The sequence below is a fragment of the Capra hircus genome, chromosome 25 (assembly GCF_001704415.2).
Source record: "Capra hircus breed San Clemente chromosome 25, ASM170441v1, whole genome shotgun sequence".
Classification (NCBI taxonomy): Eukaryota; Metazoa; Chordata; class Mammalia; order Artiodactyla; family Bovidae; genus Capra; species Capra hircus.
Window position 1 is genome coordinate 3,042,953 of NC_030832.1, and position 23,479 is coordinate 3,066,431.

Below are 23,479 nucleotides of genomic sequence, written 5' to 3' on the forward strand. Positions count from 1 at the left end.
GTCTCTGTCTCCAAACGGCCTCCTGCAACACACACGCACAGGAAGGGTCAGATCACAACCATTTAGGAGCTAACAGCTTGACGGGGACACACTGGGTGACCAGCTGAGCGCGTCAGGAATGATGGTAACAGGGAGGATGTCCAGCAGAGGGGCAGGACAGCCAGCAGCAGGCTTCTCTTCATGGCCCCACCAGCACGTCAGCCGGCAGCCGATACTGAGTCTGATGTGGTTTTGATGAGCCCATTAAACACGTTTTTTCAAAAGCTGAATTCTTCCTCACACCTTGATACACACTGAAAACCACACTACATAGCAGAAAGATCAGAGGAAGTACTGCACGCACACGTGTGTGTGTGTGTGTGTGCGCGTGTGTGTAACTGACGCTGATCAGGAAAAAGAAAACAAAACATAGCCTTCAGTGATAACTTTAGGAGGGACAAAAGGACAGGTTAAAACTGTCAGCTGGAAGGCCTCCGAGAGAATCTAGTTAAAACTTACACTTCGTGGATGAGGAAAGGGTGGCCCAGAGAGCTCAGGAACACAGCAAGCCACTGGAGAACTTGCCAGAGGTTCGTCCACCCCGCCCCGAGGCCCCGCCCCCGGCAGAGACGGGTCACCCCCTGCTCCCACAGAGCCACCCGGACTCACACTGCCAGCCTCGAGCTCTGGGCACCGCTGGACAGAGACTGGCTCAGTCCACGAAGACCAGGCGTCAGCAACCATGGCCCCAGGGCCAGAGTAGCTCAAAGCCTATTTTTGAAAAAACAAACAAACGTTTTACTGGAACACAGCCACAAACAAGACTTCACTCTGAGAGGCAGTAAGACACTGTGGTTAAGTCTGTGGACGCTGGGGATATTTACCTGGTCTGAGGGTGGCCCTGCCACTTGCTGGCATGTGACCTTGGATAATTTACTTAAGCATCTCTGTGCCCGAGTTTTATCGTCTGTAAAATGGAGATAAGAGGAGGTGCTGCCTCCACTTAGAGTCGTGTTAGAATTAAGTGGGCTCACATACACGAAGCACAAGAATGACTGGCAGGTACAGCAGGTGCTGTGGGTGTTGGCTGGTGTGCTACAACTTGGCTCCGGGGGGAATTACTTTACACCAGATGCATAATACTAACAAAACCAATGAACATTTTTCAGAGAATGCATGATAGTGAAGAGTGGTTCAAACACACAGGATCAGAGGGAGAAGCCAGCTGGGACTATTGGCATTTGATGATGAGACATTTTCAGAGAAACATGAAATGAACTTGTGACAAAAACAATCTTGTGCAGTTACTAGCTGTAGATACGCTTTTAACAGACAACTGTGTTCTAACTGTCCTAGCAAATCACAAAATTTTCAGTTTTCATTCTAGATTGTTTGCCAGCAAAAAATAAGTTAGAATGTTCACTTTGAACTTAAAATAGATTTTAAGCAGAAACAATATACAGTCAAAATACCCCAGACTAATGTTCCTGGGTTGAAGTTAAGAACTGAGTAAGAAAGAACATTCCCACAAAAAAGAGACTGAAGTGGCGCCTGCTCACAAGCTGGCCACGACAAAGCGAGGAACGCTCCCTTTGATGTGGCTCCGACCTAACCTGACAGGTTTATTAACCTGAAGTTTTTCACATCTTTCTTCACACGTTGCTCTACACATAAAACCACAGATTCATATAAAGTGTGTAAAAACACAATTTGGTATGCCATGAGCAAAAATATGCCAAGTAATTTAAGAGCCAGAAGTATTCATTCTTTTCCATGACTAAAGAAACAAAACAACAAAAAACAAACCAAACAACCCAGGACTAACCCAGAGTTTGGCCATATCGTTTGTAAAGCCAAATGCATTTTCTCCTGGCAACCTGACAGTGTTGGGAGAGAGCCAAGAAAAACAGTTTCCATGGAAGACACGGCTGTATTCAGTTGTCTGCTATCACCCGCTCGCTCTTGGAATCCCTCCAGTACCTCGACCTGGCAAATAAAGAGTAAGAGAATACACAACGGGTCGCAACACCAAAGCCATCACCTGGCGGTGCAGAGTCACCTGGAGTGAGAGAACTGGGTGGAAGACCCCGAGCATGGGAGAAATTACCTTGCTGAACTCAACTCTCATGATGCCTCCAGCTTTGAAAGTATTCAGGGAAACACACAGCCCCCCAGGTCTGAAGACTCCCCTTAGACTAATAAACTGCAACTGGAAAACGGGTGGAAACAAGTACGTACTGACGCTCATGGTACTGCCCTTGGATGGTGTGCAAGCAGTGTGTGACTTAGAAAGAACATGGAAGCTCCTAAAGGGAAGATGACAGGACAGCAGATCACCGCCAAGGCCTCAGGTGGCCTCACTTGTGTTTGCCCAATTGTTCCAGAAACTTCTAGCAATAAAAATGCCCTAATAGTGTTGGTATCCCTCAGAGGTCACTACGGGTAGACACCAGCTCTCTAGGGTGCAGTATGCACTAACTCACAAGCAGAGCACCAGGCCAAGGTCAGGGGGGCTAATCCTGAATCTGCCTCTCATCAGCTGTGTGACTGAGACTCTTGTTCCCTCCAAGTTTCAGTTCTCCTCAGCCACAAGACACGAAGCATTTAGATGGCCACTTGGTGATCTTTAGAGTTCCCTGGGATCCTAAAACCAGTGACCCTTCTGGTTTTAAAAAAATCAGTGTGGAACTTCCCTGGTGGTCCAGTGGTTAAGAATTCGCCTGCCAATGGAGGGGACACAGGTTTGATCTCTGACCCAGAAAGATTCCACATGTCACAGAGCGACTAAGCCCGTGAGCCCCAACTACTGAAGCCACCCCAGTGCTCTGCAACAAGCCCTGGAGAAGCAGTGAGAAGCCCATGACCGCGACTGGAGAGGGCCCGCAGGCAGCCAGAGACCCGGTGCACCAGGACAGACAGACAAAAGCAACGCTGAATCGTCTGATAGCCACATCCCGGAAGGCCCAGCTGTCGACGGGGACAGGAAGCTGGAGATTCGGAGTCTGCGTGGCCAAGTGCGGCCCCTGGCCTGCGAGGATCTCACTGAGGCCGTGGTCCCTGTGGGGTGGCCAGTGGCCTGTCCAGGAGACTGAATTCTGCAGGGCACTGCTGCCACAGACGCCAGGCTTTCCACAGCTTCGCATCCTCCACACCATCTCCCAGACTGTGTTACAGGAAGTACCACCAAAACAAGATGAGGGCGATGAAACTCAAAATTGGTCACTTCTCCTAATTCTTCAAGTCCTAATATTTTCTTAAGGTGGGAAAGCAGCCTCTTTGTGAATCAAAACCAAGCCCAGCCCACAGTGGTTATGGAGAAAGAGGAGGAAAGAGGAAAAGATGATAAAAGAGTAGGAGAGAAGAGGGAAAAGCATGAGAACAAAGCACCATATTTTATAAAGAATGAAGGTGTATAAAGATGAATTTTAATTTACACTGCAGCTAAGCTACAGCACAACAGAAGAGAATGCCAAGCTTTCAGTAAACCTTGCCCCAACCCTCTATGGGGAGAACTCTATTAGGCCAAGAAGAACCCTCCTCCGTGGATTTACAAACTACCCGAAGAATGAAGAAACACAGCAGACAGGGGAGACAACAGAGGAACAAGGAGAAAGCTCACACAGGTAACAAGGGAATTCAGGGGATGGAGAGGTAACTTAGATGGGACCGAATATGCAAAGAAAACTGCGGGGGACCAGACCCCATGATTACTTCCAGTAGAATGTGAAAGAGAAAGCAAGCTGACATTTCACAGAATTCTGCTCTTCCTCTCCACCAAGGCAGGAAAACTGAACCAGCTCTGGAAACAGGCAGGCTCTGAGCTTCCCGGCGGGGCAGGAGGAGAGTCCCAGGAGGCAGGGGAGGACACGAGCCCAGTGTTCTCTGGGGCCTCCTCGGCTGCAAGAGGAGGAACGAAGGGGATGAAGTCAAGTCCTGCCCAGCTTATTAAACACCATAAATCTCAAGCCATAAAACACACTCAAAGACATGTCATCGTTTCAAACACATGTGGCTCTACTTCTAACCGAAGTCCGAGCTGTGTCAATTCCTGATGAAAGCACACTGGGTACAGCGGTGTGCTCTTGGTCACGCACTGGCACACACAGCTCCGAGGACACACAGAGGCACCGCAACGCTCCACATTCTGCACCTCACTCCTAGAGAAACTTGTGTGAGAGCTCTCGCAAAGGCAAAGTGCAAAATCAGTGTAAAGCAGTGGCGGTGGCATTTAAGGTAAAAGAGTTCTTTTACTATAAAACTCACCCTTTACTGACAAGGGGAAAATGGCCCTTGTACATTAGGTTCAAAAAAAAAAAAGAATAAAAACATATAATCCCCATAACACATGCACACAGATACATGCAGAGCATGAAAGAGAACACCAAAATATTTAATAAAGAGTTTAGAGGTGGTTTTTATTTTTTAAACATTTTCTATATTATTGAAATTCTCTCCACAAAGCATTATTTTATCCAAGGAGGAAAAGTTGTGTTTAAGTCATTCTCTACGCAAACATTCTGACTGCTCACAATAATATGACCCACTGATGGGCTGCACAGCTGTATTTAAAATATTAATTTTAACCTGTCACCAGACACTGAATAAAACTAGGTAGATCAAACCGATTATGACTGCCAGAGATTATTCCTGGGTGGGACTTTAAATTAAATCCACCACAGTTGTAACATGGCTGTAGGTTGTCACACTTTGCTCTAATGTATTGTACATGTGACCATAAAAAAGCCTGAATGAGGCTCAGCCACTCAGACACCTACACTCCCATTGGCAAGAAAGGCTGGGAGGAGGGAAAAGAGAAGCAGATGCAGCCGACAACACACTGTGCGCTGCTCCAGCTGCTGACGTTCATCAACTCGGAAACTGCGTGAGTGACCCTCGATTCAACAAAGGCACAAAGAACTCCTGTTCTCTGCACTCTGGTCCAGGCAGCAAGGAACACCATTTCCTCTGACTCCACCTGGCACCTGAGCTCGGCAGAGCATCAGGCAAGAGAATGGATCACGAGGGACTCAGCAGAACGTGTCCGGCTCCCAGATCTCGACAGTGAGATGCACTGACAGCGGAGAGTACCTGTTCAGGGAGCAGACCTTCCGAGCAAGGAGCTGGTCCAGCATCTATCACACCTGCCCACTCTCACTGATGCCCATCTGCCTCTGAGCTCAAAGCTCCTGGAATGATGCTCTGACCTTCGGCACAGTGGAAGTGAAAGGTGGTGGTGATACACATGCTCATCACTTATGAGAATGACATCTATCAGCACCTTCTACAAGCGGACAGTGCAGGCTGGTGGCGGTGCAGAGCATGCGGGGCCACGTCCTCTCGAGCCCAAGACAAGAGACACAAGCTACAAGGAAACACGTGTGCGCTGCCAGCAGGTGGCATCCACTCCAACTGCTAAGTGGAGTCTGGGGAGGGAGGGGGTGGGCAGACAAACAGCTCAGGTGGGCCAACTTAGATGGGCCCCGAGAAGCGGGCTGAATAGTAACCACTAATGTTCATCAGTGGTGGCTGCGGTTCAGGATCAGCACCACGAACGAGAACACGGTAAGACATCCCCCGGTATCCACCACAGAGGAGTTACTCTCGCAGTTTCAAAGTCTCTCCACTCAAACACCCACAACGATCAGACTAGATGATCAGCCATCTGGCTGGGAGCTGACTGACAAATCTAGGTATTAATTAAAAGGAACATCAAGACTGGGAAGAACAGAAGTAAGCTGGTTATTAATGCTGATAATTACTTATAAGAGGTAAGCTCTGTCTCTCAAGAGCAGCCCTGCAACATGATAGACTGGAATGGAAACTGCTGTGACGTCTCCAGTCAGATCCAGATAGACTGACCCGAGAGTCACGGCCACGCAGCTTCCAGCCACTCCCGCCCCACACCTTTCCTTCAATGAACCCACGTGCAGCAGTAGCTTGCCGAGGTGCAGCCACACCCTGACAACTGCCAAGCTGGCCAGCACCTCCCATTCTATAGTCAATCTTCAAGCAAAATATGCCAAGTTCTCTGGGGAGAAAACAAGACTCCAAACCTCCCCCGGTCTGGCCCCTATCACCACACCAGCGCTTCCCCGTGGCCCTATCGGCATGGCCGCCCACCACTGAGACCACGGCCCGTACACCGGGCACACAGGGCTGCCCAGACTTCCTGTTTCCGACTCGAATGGAACAGTGCAGAGGAAACTGCGCTGGAAACCACAAAGCACTGTGCAATTTTGAGGTGGCTTTAATATCTCTTTCCAAAAATAGAGCACAGAAAATCTCTAACCTCAGACAGGATTCTCTAAAGTGAATAGATTTTCTACAATACTGAAAACAGGCGGGCTTGCACCATAACTGTTAACGATTTAAAGTCAGTGATTCCAATATCATGTCTTAAGTTGGCATTTCTCAGTATCATCTATCTCTTACTCTAGAACTTTAGATGGCTTGTCTCCCAGTTCATTCTTCAAAAACTTGGCAGAAAAACATGAATGAAATGGCTTGTTACTGAGGGTATGAAGTTTCCACCAAGTAAATAACAAAACAACCACTGCAATACGCCATTCACCAAAAGCTACAAACCCAAGCGCCACATTCCTCCACTAAAATATATAAAACTGGGCACAGGTGTACTAACTCAGAACTATGACTTTGGAATTATAACCCACTGATAATTACCTACACCTCCTGAACAGAAAATGTCATCAAAAATCAACCGATAGCTCTGACCTGGTGTGTTCGGAGCACTCTGGACACTCGTTCTTTACAACAGTCAAGAAGGGTGCTCATTCATCAGCACAAAACCAAAGGGAGGAAAAGGAATGTTTGCACGCACAGAGTTCATTTTACCAAGTGTCATAAACATGAGCAAAGAAAAATAAAAAATGCTTGGGGGAAAACTCCATTTGTGAGTAATCTTCATTTTAAAAATTACTAAAACAAATATTTCTTGTATCTCAGATTCAACTCTACCCACTGCTTCAAGTTCCTGTAAAAGGCAAAGTTTTCAAAGTGTTACACCTGCACAAAGTTCAAAAACCTGCACAAACAATACAGAAAAACTATAATACAAAAAACTTAAGGAAGAATTGTAAAAGTCGCATGGACAGATGTTTAAAATAAATGAATGAAATCTATATTATCAATTTTAATAATATCAAGTTTTTAAAAAATGAGATGAATATGTATAGTGTGCCATGTATAACATACATAAAACATGTAGATTTTTAATGTTAGATTTTATTTATTAAAAAAAGAACCTATGAAGAAGAGACAAACCTCCCATGCAGGAGCATTCCAAATAAGTTACACAGACAGATGCGCCCCACCCCCCATAAAGGAGGTAGAGGCCAACCCCACTCCGTAAGTGTGGGCTGGGCACGGTGATTTCTTTCCAAGAGGACTGGCTACACGCGAGGGGGGATGGCCCAGCACAACGGAGCCACGACCCAGCCCAGGCAAGCCACACAGCCCTGTGGTCAGCCATGGCGACAGTATGCACCTTTGCCGTGAAGTGATGAGAATGGCACTTTATGATCTTCCTTCCCCAACACCGTGAGTATAAAACCCCAACTATATCACAATGGGAAATTCTAAATATACCGGACCAGTCCTCCTCAAAACGGTCAAAATGATCAAAAACAAGGAAGGACGGAGAAAATGTCCTAGCCAAGAGGAGCCTAAGGAGATGTAACTAATGTGGTGTCGGATCCTTAAGAAAGAAGGACATTGGGGAAAATTAAGGAAATCTGTATGGATTTCGTTATCAATATTGGCTCATTAGTTGTAACAAATACACAAATGTTATAACAGGAGAAAATGAAATGGGGGGAGGAAGAGGTATATGAATCCGTAAAACCATCTTCCAGTTCTTCTACAAATCTAAAACTGTTTTTAAAAAAGGTCTACTTTAAAAATGAAAAGGGAATTCTCTGGTGGCTCACTGCCATGGGCGCAGGTCTGGTCCCTGGTTGGGGAACTAAGATCCTGCAAGCCTCGTGGTATAGCCAACATAAAAATAAATTTTTTAGAAAGTGAAATAAAAAAAAAGACTGTGAAGAAAAAAATCTGATAAATATAAACATGCTAATTCTAACAGAAACATATTGATTCTATCATTCTTTGGCGTGTTCTGAAAACTTAAAAACCCAGAAAATAAAAAAAATAAACCTTTCTTTGCCATAGTAGCAGTATTATTTAAAACATTTTTTTTTAAGGCAAGATGACTTCAAAATATCACATTAAAAGTGATTATAACCATGCTGGCCTCCCACATGGGAGATAAAAACTTTTCACTATCAAGAAAAATCAACTTTGTTATGGGTCTTGCCAATCTTGCTTGGCTGAATTACTATTTCAGATTAAGAGCTACAGCCCAATCAGACCACAGGGAAGGCTCACAGTACAGTATACATGGGTGTGTTTCTCAAAGGATGTAAATAGCAAATCCTTTTGTACAACAAGAAGTACTCCTGGGAAATCAGACTTACTCTCCAAGTTATCTATTCTATAAATCTGATAGATGGGGGTCAAATCTGATTCATATACAGAAAATTGGGTATTATGCACTTTCTCACCTTATTTTGAATCCTAGTATATCACAGAAAAAATGGTGAAGAAAAAACGCAGACTTTGGAGTCAGACATGGATGGGCTGGAAGTCAAAGTCTGCCACTTTCTAACGTGTGTCGTCTTGAATAATTTCCTGGGAGACAGAAAAGTGGCTCAGAATATTTTATTCCATGTGCAAAACGGATATGGCATGTACCTCACAGGATTATTAAACATGAGAACAATCAAGATTACGCTGCAAAGACACCTAGAACAGAGTCCAGTATAACCGGTGCCCCAGAAATGTCATTCCTTGCCTGCTCTTCTCTGACTATAGTTCAAAAAAGAGTAAACACAGTAACTGTTATCCTTGTTCATAAAAGGATCATACTGCAATTTTATGTTATAGTCATTATATACTTCTGAAAATGCCAGAAGTATTACACAGTAATCAACATAAAAACCCTAAATGTTTTAACTTGGTGACAGATGGACAGCAAATTACTGTCTACAGTAAATGCAACTCTTTCCAAAATATTGCAGAAACATTTTGGAGAAGTCGATCCTTGAAGTCATGCTTTGGACCCATTTACACAAAGAATGTTAAGTTTAGTACTTCCTAACTTTATGCACTAAACAAGGAAAGAAATGAAAGATAACTTCTGAAATGTGCTGTATTTGGTCACCAATGGGCACCCATTACACACCCTATTTGTGCTTATACCATCAAGACGGAGAGATCTCCCAGTGCCTAGATGGCACAGCCACACCACCCGACCCTCCCAAAGGTGGTAAGAAAAGCAGACTCACAGTACCCCACTCCCAAGACCTCCCAAAGCAGAATGTGCACCTTAATAAGATCCCCAGGTGATCTGCAAATCCTTATAAAGTTTAGGAAGCCCTGCCCAAAGATATGTAAGTCTGAGATATGTTAACGGCTGGGCTTTAGAATCAAATCATTCCTAAATTATTTGCACTGAAGGAAAAGAACCCAAGAGGAATACGAAGGGCAGAGTCACATGTCTCCCAGAACAAACCCAACACTCTCTAAAGAAAGACAACAAAACTCTTACTCAACAACATATCCGCCATGTCTACTACATAATCAAAAATAACTAAACATGCAAAGAGGCAGGAAAATATGACCCATCACCGGGAATTATATATTTTTAAAAAACAAACAAAAAGACTGCAAACACAGAGATAACAAAGATGTTGGAATTAGTCTTCAAAAGGAGAGCAGGAAAGGAACAAAGAGAGAGGGAAAAAAGAACTAAATGCAGAAGGGACAAAGAGAAAACAAACGGCAAGATATCAACCTAAGTCTAACTACATCAACATCTCATGTAAATAAACTAAACCTTCCACTTAAAGACAAAGACTGTCAGAATAAATTAAAAACAAGTTCTGACTACATGTTCTGTACACAAGACACACTTCAAAGACATGGACAAAAGGGTAAAGAAGACATCCTTTGCAGACGTTAGTAAGAATGAGAGTAGCTGTGTTAATGAGACAAAATAGAAATAAAGAGAAACATTGAGAATGATACAAAACTCAACTCATCAGGAAGACATAATAATCCAAAATGTATATTAACTTAAATCAGTAAAGATGTAGCTGATTTAAATACAATCAACTTACTCTAACTGGCATTTACAAATGCTATACCCTACAACCGCATATTCTTTTCAAGCATATGCAGAACATTCATCAAGACAGCCCATATGCTGGGCCACAGAACAAGCCTCAGGAGATTTCACAGGACAAAAATTATATACAGCACCTTCTCTGACCATAATGGAATAAGAAATTAGTAACAAAATAGTATCTGCAAAAATCTCAAATATTTGAAAATTAAGCAACACACTTCTACGTAAAAAATATGAGTTGAAGAAATCACAAGTAAAATATTAACATATTTAAACTAAATGATAAAACTCTATCAAAATTGATCAAATGCAGTGTAAAGCAAATTTAGAATGAAATTTATTGCTCAAATGTTAATACTGAAAGGTCTAAAATCAAGGATCTAAGCACCTACCCCAAGAAGTTATAAAGAGCAAAAAAAGTCCAAAGCAGAAGAAAGAAAATAAAGAGAATCAATGACATAGAAAAGAATATTGACAAGTCAAAAGTTGGGTGTCTGAGAATATCAATCAAGTTGACAAATTCCTCTCCAGACTCATCAGGGGAAAATGAGAGAAACATAAAACTACAAATATCAGACTGAAAGAGGAGACACTGGACATTATTATAGATTCTACAGCCATTAAAAGGAAATTAGGGGAATATTATAAATACTTCGGAGAAGGCAATGACACCCCACTCCAGTACTCTTGCCTGGAAAATCCCATGGATGGAGGAGCCTGGTAGGCTGCAGTCTATGGGGTCGTGACTGAGCGACTTCCCTTTCACTTTTCACTTTCATGCATGGAGAAGGAAATGGCAACCCACTCCAGTGTTCTTGCCTGGAGAATCCCAGGGACGGGGGAGCCTGGTGGGCTGCCGTCTATGGGGTCGCACAGAGTCGGACATGACTGAAGTGACTTAGCAGCATGAATACTTCACTGCTAAATAAATTTAAGACCTGAGATGAAATGGATAAATTCCTTGAAAAAAAAAATTAATATAAGAAGAAATGAAAAATTAGAATAATCTACACCTATTAATCAAATCATAATTTGAAATCTTCTCACAAGGAAAACTCCAGACCCAGATGGTCTCACTGGTGAATTTTATTAAATATTTAAAGAAACAATACTAACCTCTCATAGAAAAGTAAGGAAGAGAGAACAAAAGAGCATCGCCTTGATACCAAAGCAAATCAGGAGATACTCTAAGAAAATTACAGACCCATATCCCTCATGAACATAGAAGCATAAATCCTAAGACAATATTTTAATAAATAAGATCCAGCAGTACATAAAATGGGTAACATATCACAATCGAGGGAGGTTATCCAAGGAATGTAAGGTTGGTTCAACATTCAGAAAGATGCACTTTACCACATTAACAGAATAAAGAAAAGCCCCCTGATCCTCTCAACAGATGCAGGAAAATATTTGATGAAATTCAACAATCATCTACGATAAAAGAGCTCAGCAACACCTTGACTAAGGGGATCTTTAAAAGCCTACCACTAACACCATACTTAATGGAAGACTGTTTTCCTCCACAGATCAAGAATAAGACAGGGGGTGCATGCTCTCAACACTTTCATTAAACACTGTACTGAAGGTCTCAGGCAGAGGAGTGAAGCCACAAAGATAAAAAGCACACCAATTAGATAGGCAGAAGTAAAATTCTTTATTTTACAAAGACAACGTGACCTAGAAAATTCTAAGGCATCTACCACATAAGTAGAGCTAACAAGTAAGTCAAGAAAAGTTACAGGATATAATGTTAATAAAGAAAAATCAATTCTATTTCTCTATATTAGCAACAAACAAGTGAAACAATCTAGACAAAATCTAGACATCAAACAAATGAAAATGAGAAATAAAACAATTTGTTTTTAATACTTACTATAAAGCTAAAGAAATAAACAGACCAGGGCTTCCTTGCTGGCTCAGTGGTAAAGAACCCACCTGCCAATGCAGGAATACGGATTTGATCCCTGACCCAGGAAGATCCCACATGCTATGGAGCAACTAAGCCCATGCGCCGTAACTACTGAGCCCACGTGCTGCAACTACTGAGGCCCACAAGCGCAAGAGCCCGTGCTCCGCAAGAGCAGAGGCGGCTGCAGTGAGAGGCCCCCACACTGCAGCTAGAGAGCAGCCCCTCTGTGTCGCAACTAGAGAAAGCATGCAGCCACAAAGACCCAGCGCAGCCATAAGGAGACCAGGAGAGGGGCGGCAGACAGACGTTCTGCAAAAGTCGCTAGTAAATAGTGTAGTCTTGGCAGGTAACCAACGGGTTCCATCCCTCATTCTTTTCTTCAGTTGTTTGTTTTTTAATCAAGGCTTTAGAAATAAAAAAAACCATTCTTAGGTTATGGGCCAAATTTGGCCCATGGGCTACAAATTTGCTGACCCCTGGACTAGAGTCCAGAAACAGACCCCTCTTTATCCAGTCAATTCCATCTCTAGTTTATTTAACCAAGAGAAATGAAAACTTATATGTCCACACAAAGACTTATACAAAAGCGTTCACAGAAGCTTTATTCTTAACAGCTTCAAACTGGAAACCACCACAATGTCCATGAATAGGAAACTAGATAAACAGTCATGGTATATTCACACAGTGGAACACTAACAGTAAAAAGAACCATTGAATTCAGGCAACAACATGGATGAATCTCAAAAACACTCTGAGCAAAAGAGAAGCCTCACCAAAAACAAACACCACACTACCAAATTCCATTTATATAAAGTCTGAGAACAGGTAAAACTCATCCATGGTGAAAGAAATGGGTGGCGAGAACAGGAAAAGGGAGGAATACCAAGGGACTTTTTGGCTAATGATTCACCCTGAATTGGGACAGGGGTATGGATAACATCAGCGTGAGTCTTGACAAATCAAACTGTTAACACTTCAGATCTTGTGGATTTCACTCTACGCAAATTATACTTTTAAAAATAATAAAAGTAAAACAGTAAGTATTTTTAAAATTAATACATGTAGGTCTCTAACCCCAGATCCTAATTGTTGACCTCTAGTTAGAAGGTACTAAGGTTGATTGGTTTTTCTCACCAGTATGCTCTTCCAAGTAGTCACCCTAGAGACCTAGCAAATCAAAGAACTCAATGTCGCTATTTTGCAAAACATTCAGTTTGTGCTATAGAAAATAATGCTATAAAGTTAACTAAAAAAAAGAAAGGTAACTCCAACTTCGATTTTAAAAAGAGGTAAGTAATTATGGATAAAAGACTGCTAGGGAAAACATCAAAAAGTTAATACCAATTATGAAGTGGGTGATAGGATTATTGGCAGTGTTTTCTTCTCTAGACCTACAATTTTTGTTCAATCAACTATTTTTTTTAATTAAAAAATAATTCTCTGAAAACAGCAGAAAAGCAGTCTCATCACTTCAAATGTTAATTATCTCAAATCCTTTAGGTAAGAAAGCATCTGGCCAGCTAACTAACCCAGTCTTCTCTGCAAGTTTTCAGTAAACCCAGACACCAAGAACTATACATACCCCATCTCATTTAATCAGCATAACAATTCTGAGATAGATATTACTATCCTCTTTTAATCTACACAATTCTCAAAGGCAGATATTACTATTATGCTCATTTAAAAGACAAACAATTAAGACCCAGAGTGATTACATGATTTTCCCACGACTAATAATTAGTGACGCAGCAAGTCCAGATTCCAACCTCTGCTCGCAAGCACTCAGCTGCACTCCATGTGGGGAGGCAGGCTGGACCACCACTGAAGATGAAGGTGAGAAAACAGCGAGGACAGAAGCAGCAGCAGGCGAAGACTCTCTGCAAAGCCATGACCAACATATATACCATCTCATTTAAAAGTTTTTATAAATAAATTCATGCATACGTATCATGGGAAGTTCAGCACATCCTGACTCACATATTCTCCGTGAAAGTCATGATAAGATGACTGAACCAGTAGAAGACTGCTGAAGATTTTTACCAAAACCTGTGCCTACAATAGCTCTATAATCATACCACAGCTCACTGGCATATTTCTAAGCTTTCAGTCCTTTTGTTCTATAAACTCACCATTTACTTCCACTGTGATCTTTTAAAAAAAGGCAAAATTAGGATTTCCTTAACAAAAAAATGTCCTTATTTGCTACCAAGGATCAGATGCTGCTGCTGCTGCTGCTGCTAAGACACTTCAGTCATGTCTGACTCTGCGCGACCCCATGGACAGCAGCCCACCAGGCTCCCCCGTCCCTGGGATTCTCCAGGCAAGAACACTGGAGTGGGTTGCCATTTCCTTCTCCAATGCGTGAAAGTGAAGTTGCTCAGTCGTGTCCAACTCTTAGGAACCCCATGGACTGCAGCCTACCAGGCTCCTGCGTCCATGGGATTTTCCAGGCAAGAGTACTGGAGTGGGGTGCCATTGCCTTCTCCGAGGATCAGATGAGATGATAGTAAAAAGAAATAACATGAAAAAGAGAAAAGCATCAGACAAATGTACAGGATTATTTCTCTTGCTACTAAATGTGAGAAATTTTCAGTCATCATTCCAAATAGAGAAGGTGGGTCACTCATTCCCGATGACCAATTTGGCCCCACTCCTCCCTTAGTGACAACATGCTGCTAATCCATCCCTTCAGCAGTTCTCGGAGTGCAGTCCCCTACCAGCACCAACTACGGTCACCTGGGAGCTGGCCCCACCCCAAACCTACTGAAGAAGGAACTCTGGGGAGCCCCAGCATGCTGGGTTAGCAAGCCCGAAGTGACTGTGCTGGACGCCAAGTGTGAGGACCACCGCTTTATCCTATCTAACCAAAACGCTGGCTGACTGACCAGGGGGTCTAGATCTAAATCAAAACCTTCACCTATAGCACAGCTCTAAGGAAAGCCAGGCCCCTGTTTTCTGACTACTTTCTAAAATAAGACTAATATTCCAAGAACTTTATCAAAAACAAGTCCTAATCCAACCCTCTGTGAAGAGGGCTTACCATACAAACTATCTTGGTCCCTTATTTCTTCTACATTACTTATAAGAAAGGACTGAACAGATTTCCGAGGCTGCAAAAGCACTTAACAGCCTTGGAACTGGACAGACTCTGGACCCCTTGCCCAGATACTCCACAAGACCTACCTCTTCCTACCAGTGTCTGCTTCCTCTGCCACCTCTCTACACGGCAACAACACCTCCAGGCAAGAGAACTTGCGTACAGCTTCCAATCCCCACTTTAAATATATTTTTTACTCTCCTCCTAAAAGACAAGTTTTGATTCTCTGCAGAAAAGTAGAGCATGCTACCAAAAAGGTAACACACGAGGTTGCCTACTGTTGAAACGGAGGCACACAGAGAGGAGGGAGCAGAGGGGCGCTGAGTAACTCCCCACGATCACCCAGCACAGCCAGGATAGGATCCCACGAAGCCTGGCTGATAGTGATAGTCAAAGTCACTTGGCCGTGTCCGACTCTTTGTGACCCTAATGGACTGACTATACAGTCCATGGAATTCTCCAGGCCAGAATACTGGAGTGGGTAGCCTTTCTCTTCTCCAGGGGAAGGCTGGAGATCAAACCCAGGGATCGAACCCAGGTCTCCTGCATTGCAGGTGGATTCTTTACCAGCTGAGCCACAAGGGAAGCCCTTTATGATGTTTGTGATTATTTCCACTTTCTCATTCCTAATTTTGTGTGACTCTTAAAGAAAACATTTAAAATAGAAAACACAAGCCATTTCAACAACATGCCAATAATGTTAACAAAGAATGATGTGATTTAAATAGTTTCTCCTCTCCATTCTGTGTGCCTCTATTTCTAATCTGTAAAATGGGAACAGTACCCACTTTTTATTTTTACTGAAGGGTAGAAGTTAAATGCTTTGAGTTTTTCCTCAGAATAAAAACAAACTTAAATTTTTCTAAAACAAAAAGATATTGACTTGAGACCAAGAGTCTAATGGAGTATTGTCAAAGATCTTAAGTCACCCTCTAAGGAAGAAACTTCAGGCCCATATAGCTTTTGTACAGATGAAGCTTCTCAGTTCTTCAAGGAACCGAGCATTTAAATTCCAAACTGTTTCAGAGAACAGATATGAACAGCTTCCAAACTCTGAGCAATTTAACATAACTCTGATACGAAAACCTGACAAAACACACAAAAAAGAATCAGGGATCAATGATTAGTGAGAAGCAAAAATTCTAAATGAATGCTAGCCAATAAAATCCAGCAAAATATTAACTTAATTTCACAATTACAGAGGTGGTTCAACTGGACAGTAGGAAATCTGAGATAATTTGCCACATAAATAAAACAAAGGAGAAAAAAAATCACATCTAATAATTATAGATGTCAAGAGGGACTCTGATAAAATCCAACATCCAACGAATGAGGAATAGATTATGTCCCAATTTAAAAAGGCTGAAAACCAAAGCTCACGCTACACTTCATAATAAAACACCAAATACATCTCTATTTAAATCAGAGACAAGACAGGGATGCCCAAGAGCATAAACACTGGTAGAAATACTGCCAAGGAGAAGACAAAAGTACCAATAATGCCAAAGATAACTGTCTACCAGGAAAAACCTAAGAGAATCACCTGAAAAAGTACTAGAACAAGAGAATTCCATCAAGTGGCCAGATGACTGAAGTGACATATATATGTTAACATCTTTTCTATATCAAAACAACAGTCAATTAGGTAATGAAAAAGAACTCATGTCCAAAAGCAAGGATAAACCCATGAATACATCCAGAAACTAACTTAGAAAAAAAAAAAGGTGTATTACTTATATAAAGAAAACTATCGTATGCTTCTGAGCAACATAAGACTCATGAAAAGACATGAAAGACAAAGCTTGCATGAACAGGGTAAGACAACTCAGAAAAAAGACAGATTAGTAATACTAAATAAATGCACTGGGCTAACTAATTTGGAAAAATGTATACAAAGTTAGATTTCTATTAATATAGAAACTCAAGCCAAAATGAATTCTGGGTTAAAGATCCAAGGTATAAGGGGAAAAAATATATAATACTCCATTTTGGAATAGAAACAAATTTCCAAACATGACATAAAACCCAAAAGACATAAAGGAAAACACGGATAAATTTGTTTCTATAAAAACTGAAAACATCCATTTGGTAAAAACTCAGAACTATGTGGCCATTCTGGCAAGTAAAAAAGGGGGAAATTCGTTCCCTCATTAAAAGACTTTCAGTTCAGTTCAGTCGCTCAGTCGTGTCCGACTCTTTGTGACCCCATGAATCACAGCACGCCAGGCCTCCCTGTCCATCACGATCTCCTAGAGTTCACTCAGACTCATGTCCATCGAGTCAGTGATGCCATCCAGCCATCTCATCCTCGGTCGTCCCCTTCTCCTCCTGCCCCCAATCCCTCCCAGCATCAGAGTCTTTTCCAATGAGTCAACTCTTCGCATCAGGTGGCCAAAGTACTGGAGCTTCAGCTTTAGCATCATTCCTTCCAAAGAAATCCCAGGGTTGATCTCCTTCAGGATGGACTGCTTGGATCTCCTTGCAGTCCAAGGGACTCTCAAGAGTCTTCTCCAACACCACAGTTCAAAAGCACCAATTCTTCCGCGCTCAGCTTTCTTCACAGTCCAACTCTCACATCCACTCATGACTACTGAAAAAACCATAGCCTTGACTAGATGGACCTTAGTCGGCAAAGTAGTGTCTCTGCTTTTGAATATACTATCTAGGTTGGTCGTAACTTTTCTTCCAAGGAGGAAGCGTCTTTTAATTTCATGGCTGCAGTCACCATCTGCAGTGATTTTAAAGCCCAGAAAAATAAAGTCTGACACTGTTTCCACTGTTTCCCCATCTATTTGCCATGAAGTGATGGGACCAGATGCCATGATCTTCGTTTTCTGAATGTTGAGCTTTAAGCCTACTTTTCCACTCTCCTCTTTCACTTTCATCAAGAGGCTTTTTAGTTGCTCTTCACTTTCTGCCATAAGGGTGGTGTCATCTGCATATCTGAGGTTATTGATATTTCTCCCGGCAATCTTGATTCTAGCTTGTGTTTCTTCCAGTCCAGCGTTTCTCATGATGTACTCTGCACAGGAGTTAAATAAGCAGGGTGACAATATACAGCCTTGACGTACTCCTTTTCCTATTTGGAACCATTCTGGTTTTCCATGTCCAGTTCTAACTGTTGCTTCCTGACCTGCACACAGATTTCTCAAGAGGCAGGTTTAAAGACTTTAGCTTTTAAAAAAAATTATAATACTTTCAGAAAAAAAAAATGAGTCACTTCATATTTTTAGGGCTTCTCTGATAGCTCAGTTGGTAAACAATCTACCTGCAATGCAGGAGACCCAGGTTCAATTCCTGGGTCGGAAAGATCCACTGGAGAATGGATACCCTACCCACTCCAGTATTCTTGGGCTTCCCTGGTGGCTCAGCTGGTAAAGAATCTGCCTGCAATGTAGGAGACCTGGGTTCAATCCCTGGGTTGGGAAGATCCTTTGGAGAGGAGGGAAAGGCTACCCACTCCAGAATTCTGGCCTAGAGAATTCCACGAACTGTATAAGCCATGGGGTCACAAAGAGTTGAACACGACTGAGCGACTTTCACACACACTATGCTTGATTTTGCTTCTGTCATCTCACTTTATATGCTTTTTGCTTCTAATTTTTTGTCTTTAGACTTTAGCTTTTAATATGCAAAAATATTAAGAGTACAAACCAACAAGAAGAAATGGGAAATAAGACAACAGAAACACTGACAGAGAATATGAGCAACAGCAAAATAGAAAGGCCCATGAATTTATGACAAGACATTGTGCCTAAGGGAACGGCAAATCAGTTTAAAAAAAAGTTATCAGTGCTGGTGAGAATTTGAGGCACAGGGACTCATCTGCTGTTGGTTAGGGGGTAACCTGCATGTTTTTGGAGAGGATCTGTGCTTAAATATCTATGCTTATTAAAAATGTCAATATCCTTTAATCCAGAAATTTCACCCCCCAAATCTCTCCAGCAGATACATCCAGCTACACAAAGATATATACACAATTCAAAACTCAAACGTATAGCATCAAAACATATAGCTATTGGGGCATACAGCCAAATCAGGGCCCCTGCCATACCGCATGAGAAGAACTGAGAGCTCCATCTAACATGCAACAACTTCCAACCTGCACTGCTGAGGGGCAGAAAGGACGCGTGCACACACATGTATGCGATGGGGGTGCAGGGGAGGGGAGAGGTTATACTATACTGTATTTAGAAGTGATACACACACACCCCCTCTCTGTGCCTGTATATATACAAACCATCTCTGGCAGGACAGATAAGAAATAGTAGCTGCCTTTGGTGAGAGAATTTGGGAGAACCAAAGGTCAAAAATTAAGGGAGACTAACTTTTCAGTTCTTATCCTTAATGCTGATTTTTAAAAAAATTTGACTTAGTTGTTTAAACCATATGCATGATTACTTTCTAAAAACAAAACTGTTAACAAAGTCTTTGACCCAGTAACTTCACTTTTCAGAATGTCCCTCACAGTGCATGTGGGTATGCCCACACGACGACAGTCGCTGCAGTGCTGCCTGGACTAATGGGATGTTAGGAAGAATCCAAATGCTCATCAGGGCACACAAACTATGGTGCATCATGAAATACACCACCTTGTTATCAGTAGGAAAACAAGAAAAATCTGCGCCCACTGGCATGGAAAAGCATTTCATGGTCTATTGTTACCTAAAACAGCAAGGTGCTCATCTCATGTGGTCTGGCTCCATTTTGTATATTAAAAAAGGACCTGTGTTAATATATCTGTACAGAAGCAGTTACCTGTAAGCAGAGGAGGGGCTGCTCTTTTTACTATTTACATTATTTTATAGGAAATCTGCATATCCTTCACACCAATAATTTTTTTAAACAAAATTACCTTTTAAAAAGTTTCTTTTTCCCTCTGTGCATCTAGAATCTCATCCAGCTTAAAATGAACGCGTCTCTTGCTCTTGCCCACCGCTGCTAGTTCTTCTGTCCCAGCCAAAGGCCACGACAACTTTCAACCACCTCCCACCTCTTCTTCGCCATCGGCCTCTTTGCGATGGGAGATGGCTGTGCCACAACAGTCATGTGGCTTACCGTCCTCACACTGAACACTCGCTGCTGTAGAGAGACAGATCACGCTGTACAAAGGAATGAAAACGCTGGGCAGATGGAGAACATGGAGCGAGGGAGACACGATCGGCAATGCCCAGACTGCAGGAAACTCCCAGAACAAACAACAAGCACAACAGCCAGATGTGTCAACAAATAAACTGTAAGAATTCTAGAGATTAACAGCTTCTTAAGAGCCACAGCAACCGAGTAAAAGATAGGTTATTCAATTCGGGGGGGGGGGGGGGGACTCTATAATAACAAATCACGACACATGCAACCACTGGAAAACTGAGTATCTAGTGGACACTGATGACCAAGGAAATCACTTATATACATGTGACAGTGTACTCTGCCCAGGTATGCCAAGTCCAACTTTTAGGAATACATGAACACACACACACACAATCAATGGCTCTCCAAATGCGGTCAAGGGACTCAGGTCCTTTCAGGGGTCAAAACTATTTTCATAAAACACTAAGACAATTATTTGCCTTTTTTGCTCTCATCCTCTTACAAGAGGCTCTGTGACATTTGACATTACTACAGTGGTTAATGAACATTTGTCTTTTAAAATTCTCTTTTAGTATCTAATGTGGCAAATGTGGACAGATAATCCACATTTTAAAGAAAACTCCTCGATAAGTTCTAAGATTACTCAGGAGCCCTGTTTATTTTTGTGTGTGACTTAAATTCTCCAAAATACGTTTTGGTAACTGGGGAGGTGGAGCAGAATGACCAGTGAATCAGGAAGGAACAAACATCAAACCTACCCATGAAGCCTAAACCCAAAGAAATCTCTTCTCAATTCAACTCTAAAACGTGCATGCACACACAGACCCCTCTCCAAACACCAGGGACAACAAACATTTGAGTTCACATTTTCCCTTAATAACACTTCAAAAGAGATAAATGAAATTTGAATGTTTAGAATTACTTCACTTTTACTTCTTCAGTTAAAAAAAATCCTCTTCTTAGCCAAGCCAGTCACACGGTTCACCTAGTGCCGGCATCAACCTCAGGGGGAAACTGCTCGGCCTGGCCTCTCCCTCTCCCTTATCTGGGACTCATCCAATTCAAACAGTTCTGCTGTTCTGGAACCTGCTGCACCAAACACCGCCTAACACAGGGGCACTGGGGGGAGCACCTGGCCTCCTTAGCGCATCCCGGGGTCAGCATCGGGTGGGTCAGCCGTGCTCTGTCCCTTGAAAGTGAAAGTATCAGTCGCTCAGTCATGTCAGACTCTTTGCGACCCCATGGACTGTAGCCCACCAGGCTCCTCTGTCCACAGGATTCTCCAGACAAGAATACTGCAGTGAGTTGCCATTTCCTTCTCCAGGGGATCTTCCCTACCCAGGGACTGAACCCAGGTCTCCTACACTGCAGGCGGATTCTTTAGCATCTAAGCCACTAAGGCAGCCTGCATCCTCTGTCCCTTGCCCGCTCTCATTTTCCCAGTGGTTTCTCTCCACCTTGGCATCTGCCTTCCCTGTTCTCCATGTTCAGTCCCTACACTGCACACCAGCTGCAAGGCCCTTCTCAGGAGCAGAGCTCTACACTGCACAGCCATCACACCCCTCAAGTCAGCAGCTCTGAGTGCCTTACAGGCTCCAGGTGGTGCCAACGCCACTTGCCTGGGAGCCCACCTGGAGAACCCTTGCTCTGAGTTTCCTCTGGGACCCGAAGCCCCATACTGGCCCTGGCTCTACCATGCCACCTCTTCCCTGTTAAGCCCAGCAGGAGCTAACCAGCTTGGAACCCAGCTTCCTCACTGGTAAAACAGAGGCTGGCAAAAGACACTAGGCCAGCTGGCTGTAACACAGGAAAGGCATGAAGAGGACTGCCCTGGCTTGCGGCGGGAGGCGACAGCAGAGTGCCTCTGCCGGGCCCACTGACGCCACAGAAGGCCAACTCCCCACGAAGTTGCCTCTCAACCATGTGGTCCCATCTCCACACGTCTGTCTTAGAGGCTAAAAACTGGCCCTCAGCCCCATCTCCCTCTCCGTGTTCTCAACCATCTGATGTGCAGGCTAGCTTACCGCTGGCTTCTTCAACAGTTTCCACCTTAAAGACACAGCAGGGATCCATATGCTGGGAAGAAGGACACAGAACACCAAACCCATCCCTTTCGAGAAGGAGGGGCAGGAATGTGCCCCCGGTTACCAGGACGCCTGCAGAGCACTGACGCTCGCTTACCTTGCTCATGCCTCCGGCCTGTGCGGTGCTCAGCCCCGCGTGACTGGCCATTTGCGGTGAAACTTGGGTCAACGTCTCAGCCAGCACACTGCTCGTGGCCCCCTGCATGGCCGGAGTAGGGTATGGCATCCCAGCTCCCCTTCCTCGGCCAGCAGCCCCGAGAGATCCATTCATGACCTGTGCCTGTCCTTGCTGCGCCTGGTTCATTAAACTGTGGCCAGAGTTACTATTGAGGAGGCCTGGGTGGGTCTGGTTGAAGTTTGCGTTCATGCAGATCCCAGGTCCCGTCTGCGACGTGGCAGGGCTGCTGGTTACCAGCCCCACTTGCTTTTGTGCTTGCGGATTCAGTGCTTGGGAAGCAGGAGGAGTGGGCCCGGAGGTGCTGGCTGCCTGCTTGGGCAGGCTGGGGGCCGAAGAATCTCCCTGGTTCAGAGGGCTCTTGCCCATGGCACCCAGACTGGCCATGTTGGTACTGCTGGGCTGCCCCTGGGCCTGGCTGCCGAGGCCTTGTTGCGCGGGGCTGCTGGCACTCACATTGCCTATTCCCGGGTTGATGCTGGAGCTGCTGCCGCCTCGCAGGAGCTCGGACAGTTGTTTATGTTTGGAAGCAGCATCTGGAACGAGGTTCCCACTGTTTAAAAGGCTTAATTCTCCTCCATTGGGGATCAACTCATCGGGAAGATCATTTTCCAAGTCAAACAATGATCCAAAATCTAGAAATGAAACAGAAACAGAAATGAGAAACTAAGCAACCACAATCTCTCTCCAACTGTCATATGTTACTACCAGCTTAACCTAAAGGGGCACTTCACATGGAACACTCGCATGCCTTACAAGTAATGTCAAAATGATCTGAAAGTTCATTTGGGAAAATAAAACAGAAGAATATTTTTCAAACTCTGAAGAAGGGAAAGTTAAACAGAGATGAGACAAAGGCTATCTAAAACGATAGATTCTATCCTATATTCTACAACAAGAAAGAGTGTGGGGTAAGGCAAATACAATTTAAAGGAATACA

At 43.4% G+C, this 23,479-nt stretch overlaps 1 protein-coding gene across 1 annotated transcript in view; it reads right to left on the reverse strand.

Moving 5' to 3' along the window:
• CREBBP (CREB binding protein) overlaps positions 1-23,479 on the reverse strand; it is a 121,234-nt gene that overhangs the window by 73,239 nt on the left and 24,516 nt on the right. Inside the window, exon 2 of the mRNA XM_018040244.1 lies at positions 22,462-23,174. Coding sequence (XP_017895733.1) covers positions 22,462-23,174 — 713 coding nt within the window. The remainder of the gene's footprint in view (positions 1-22,461; positions 23,175-23,479) is intronic.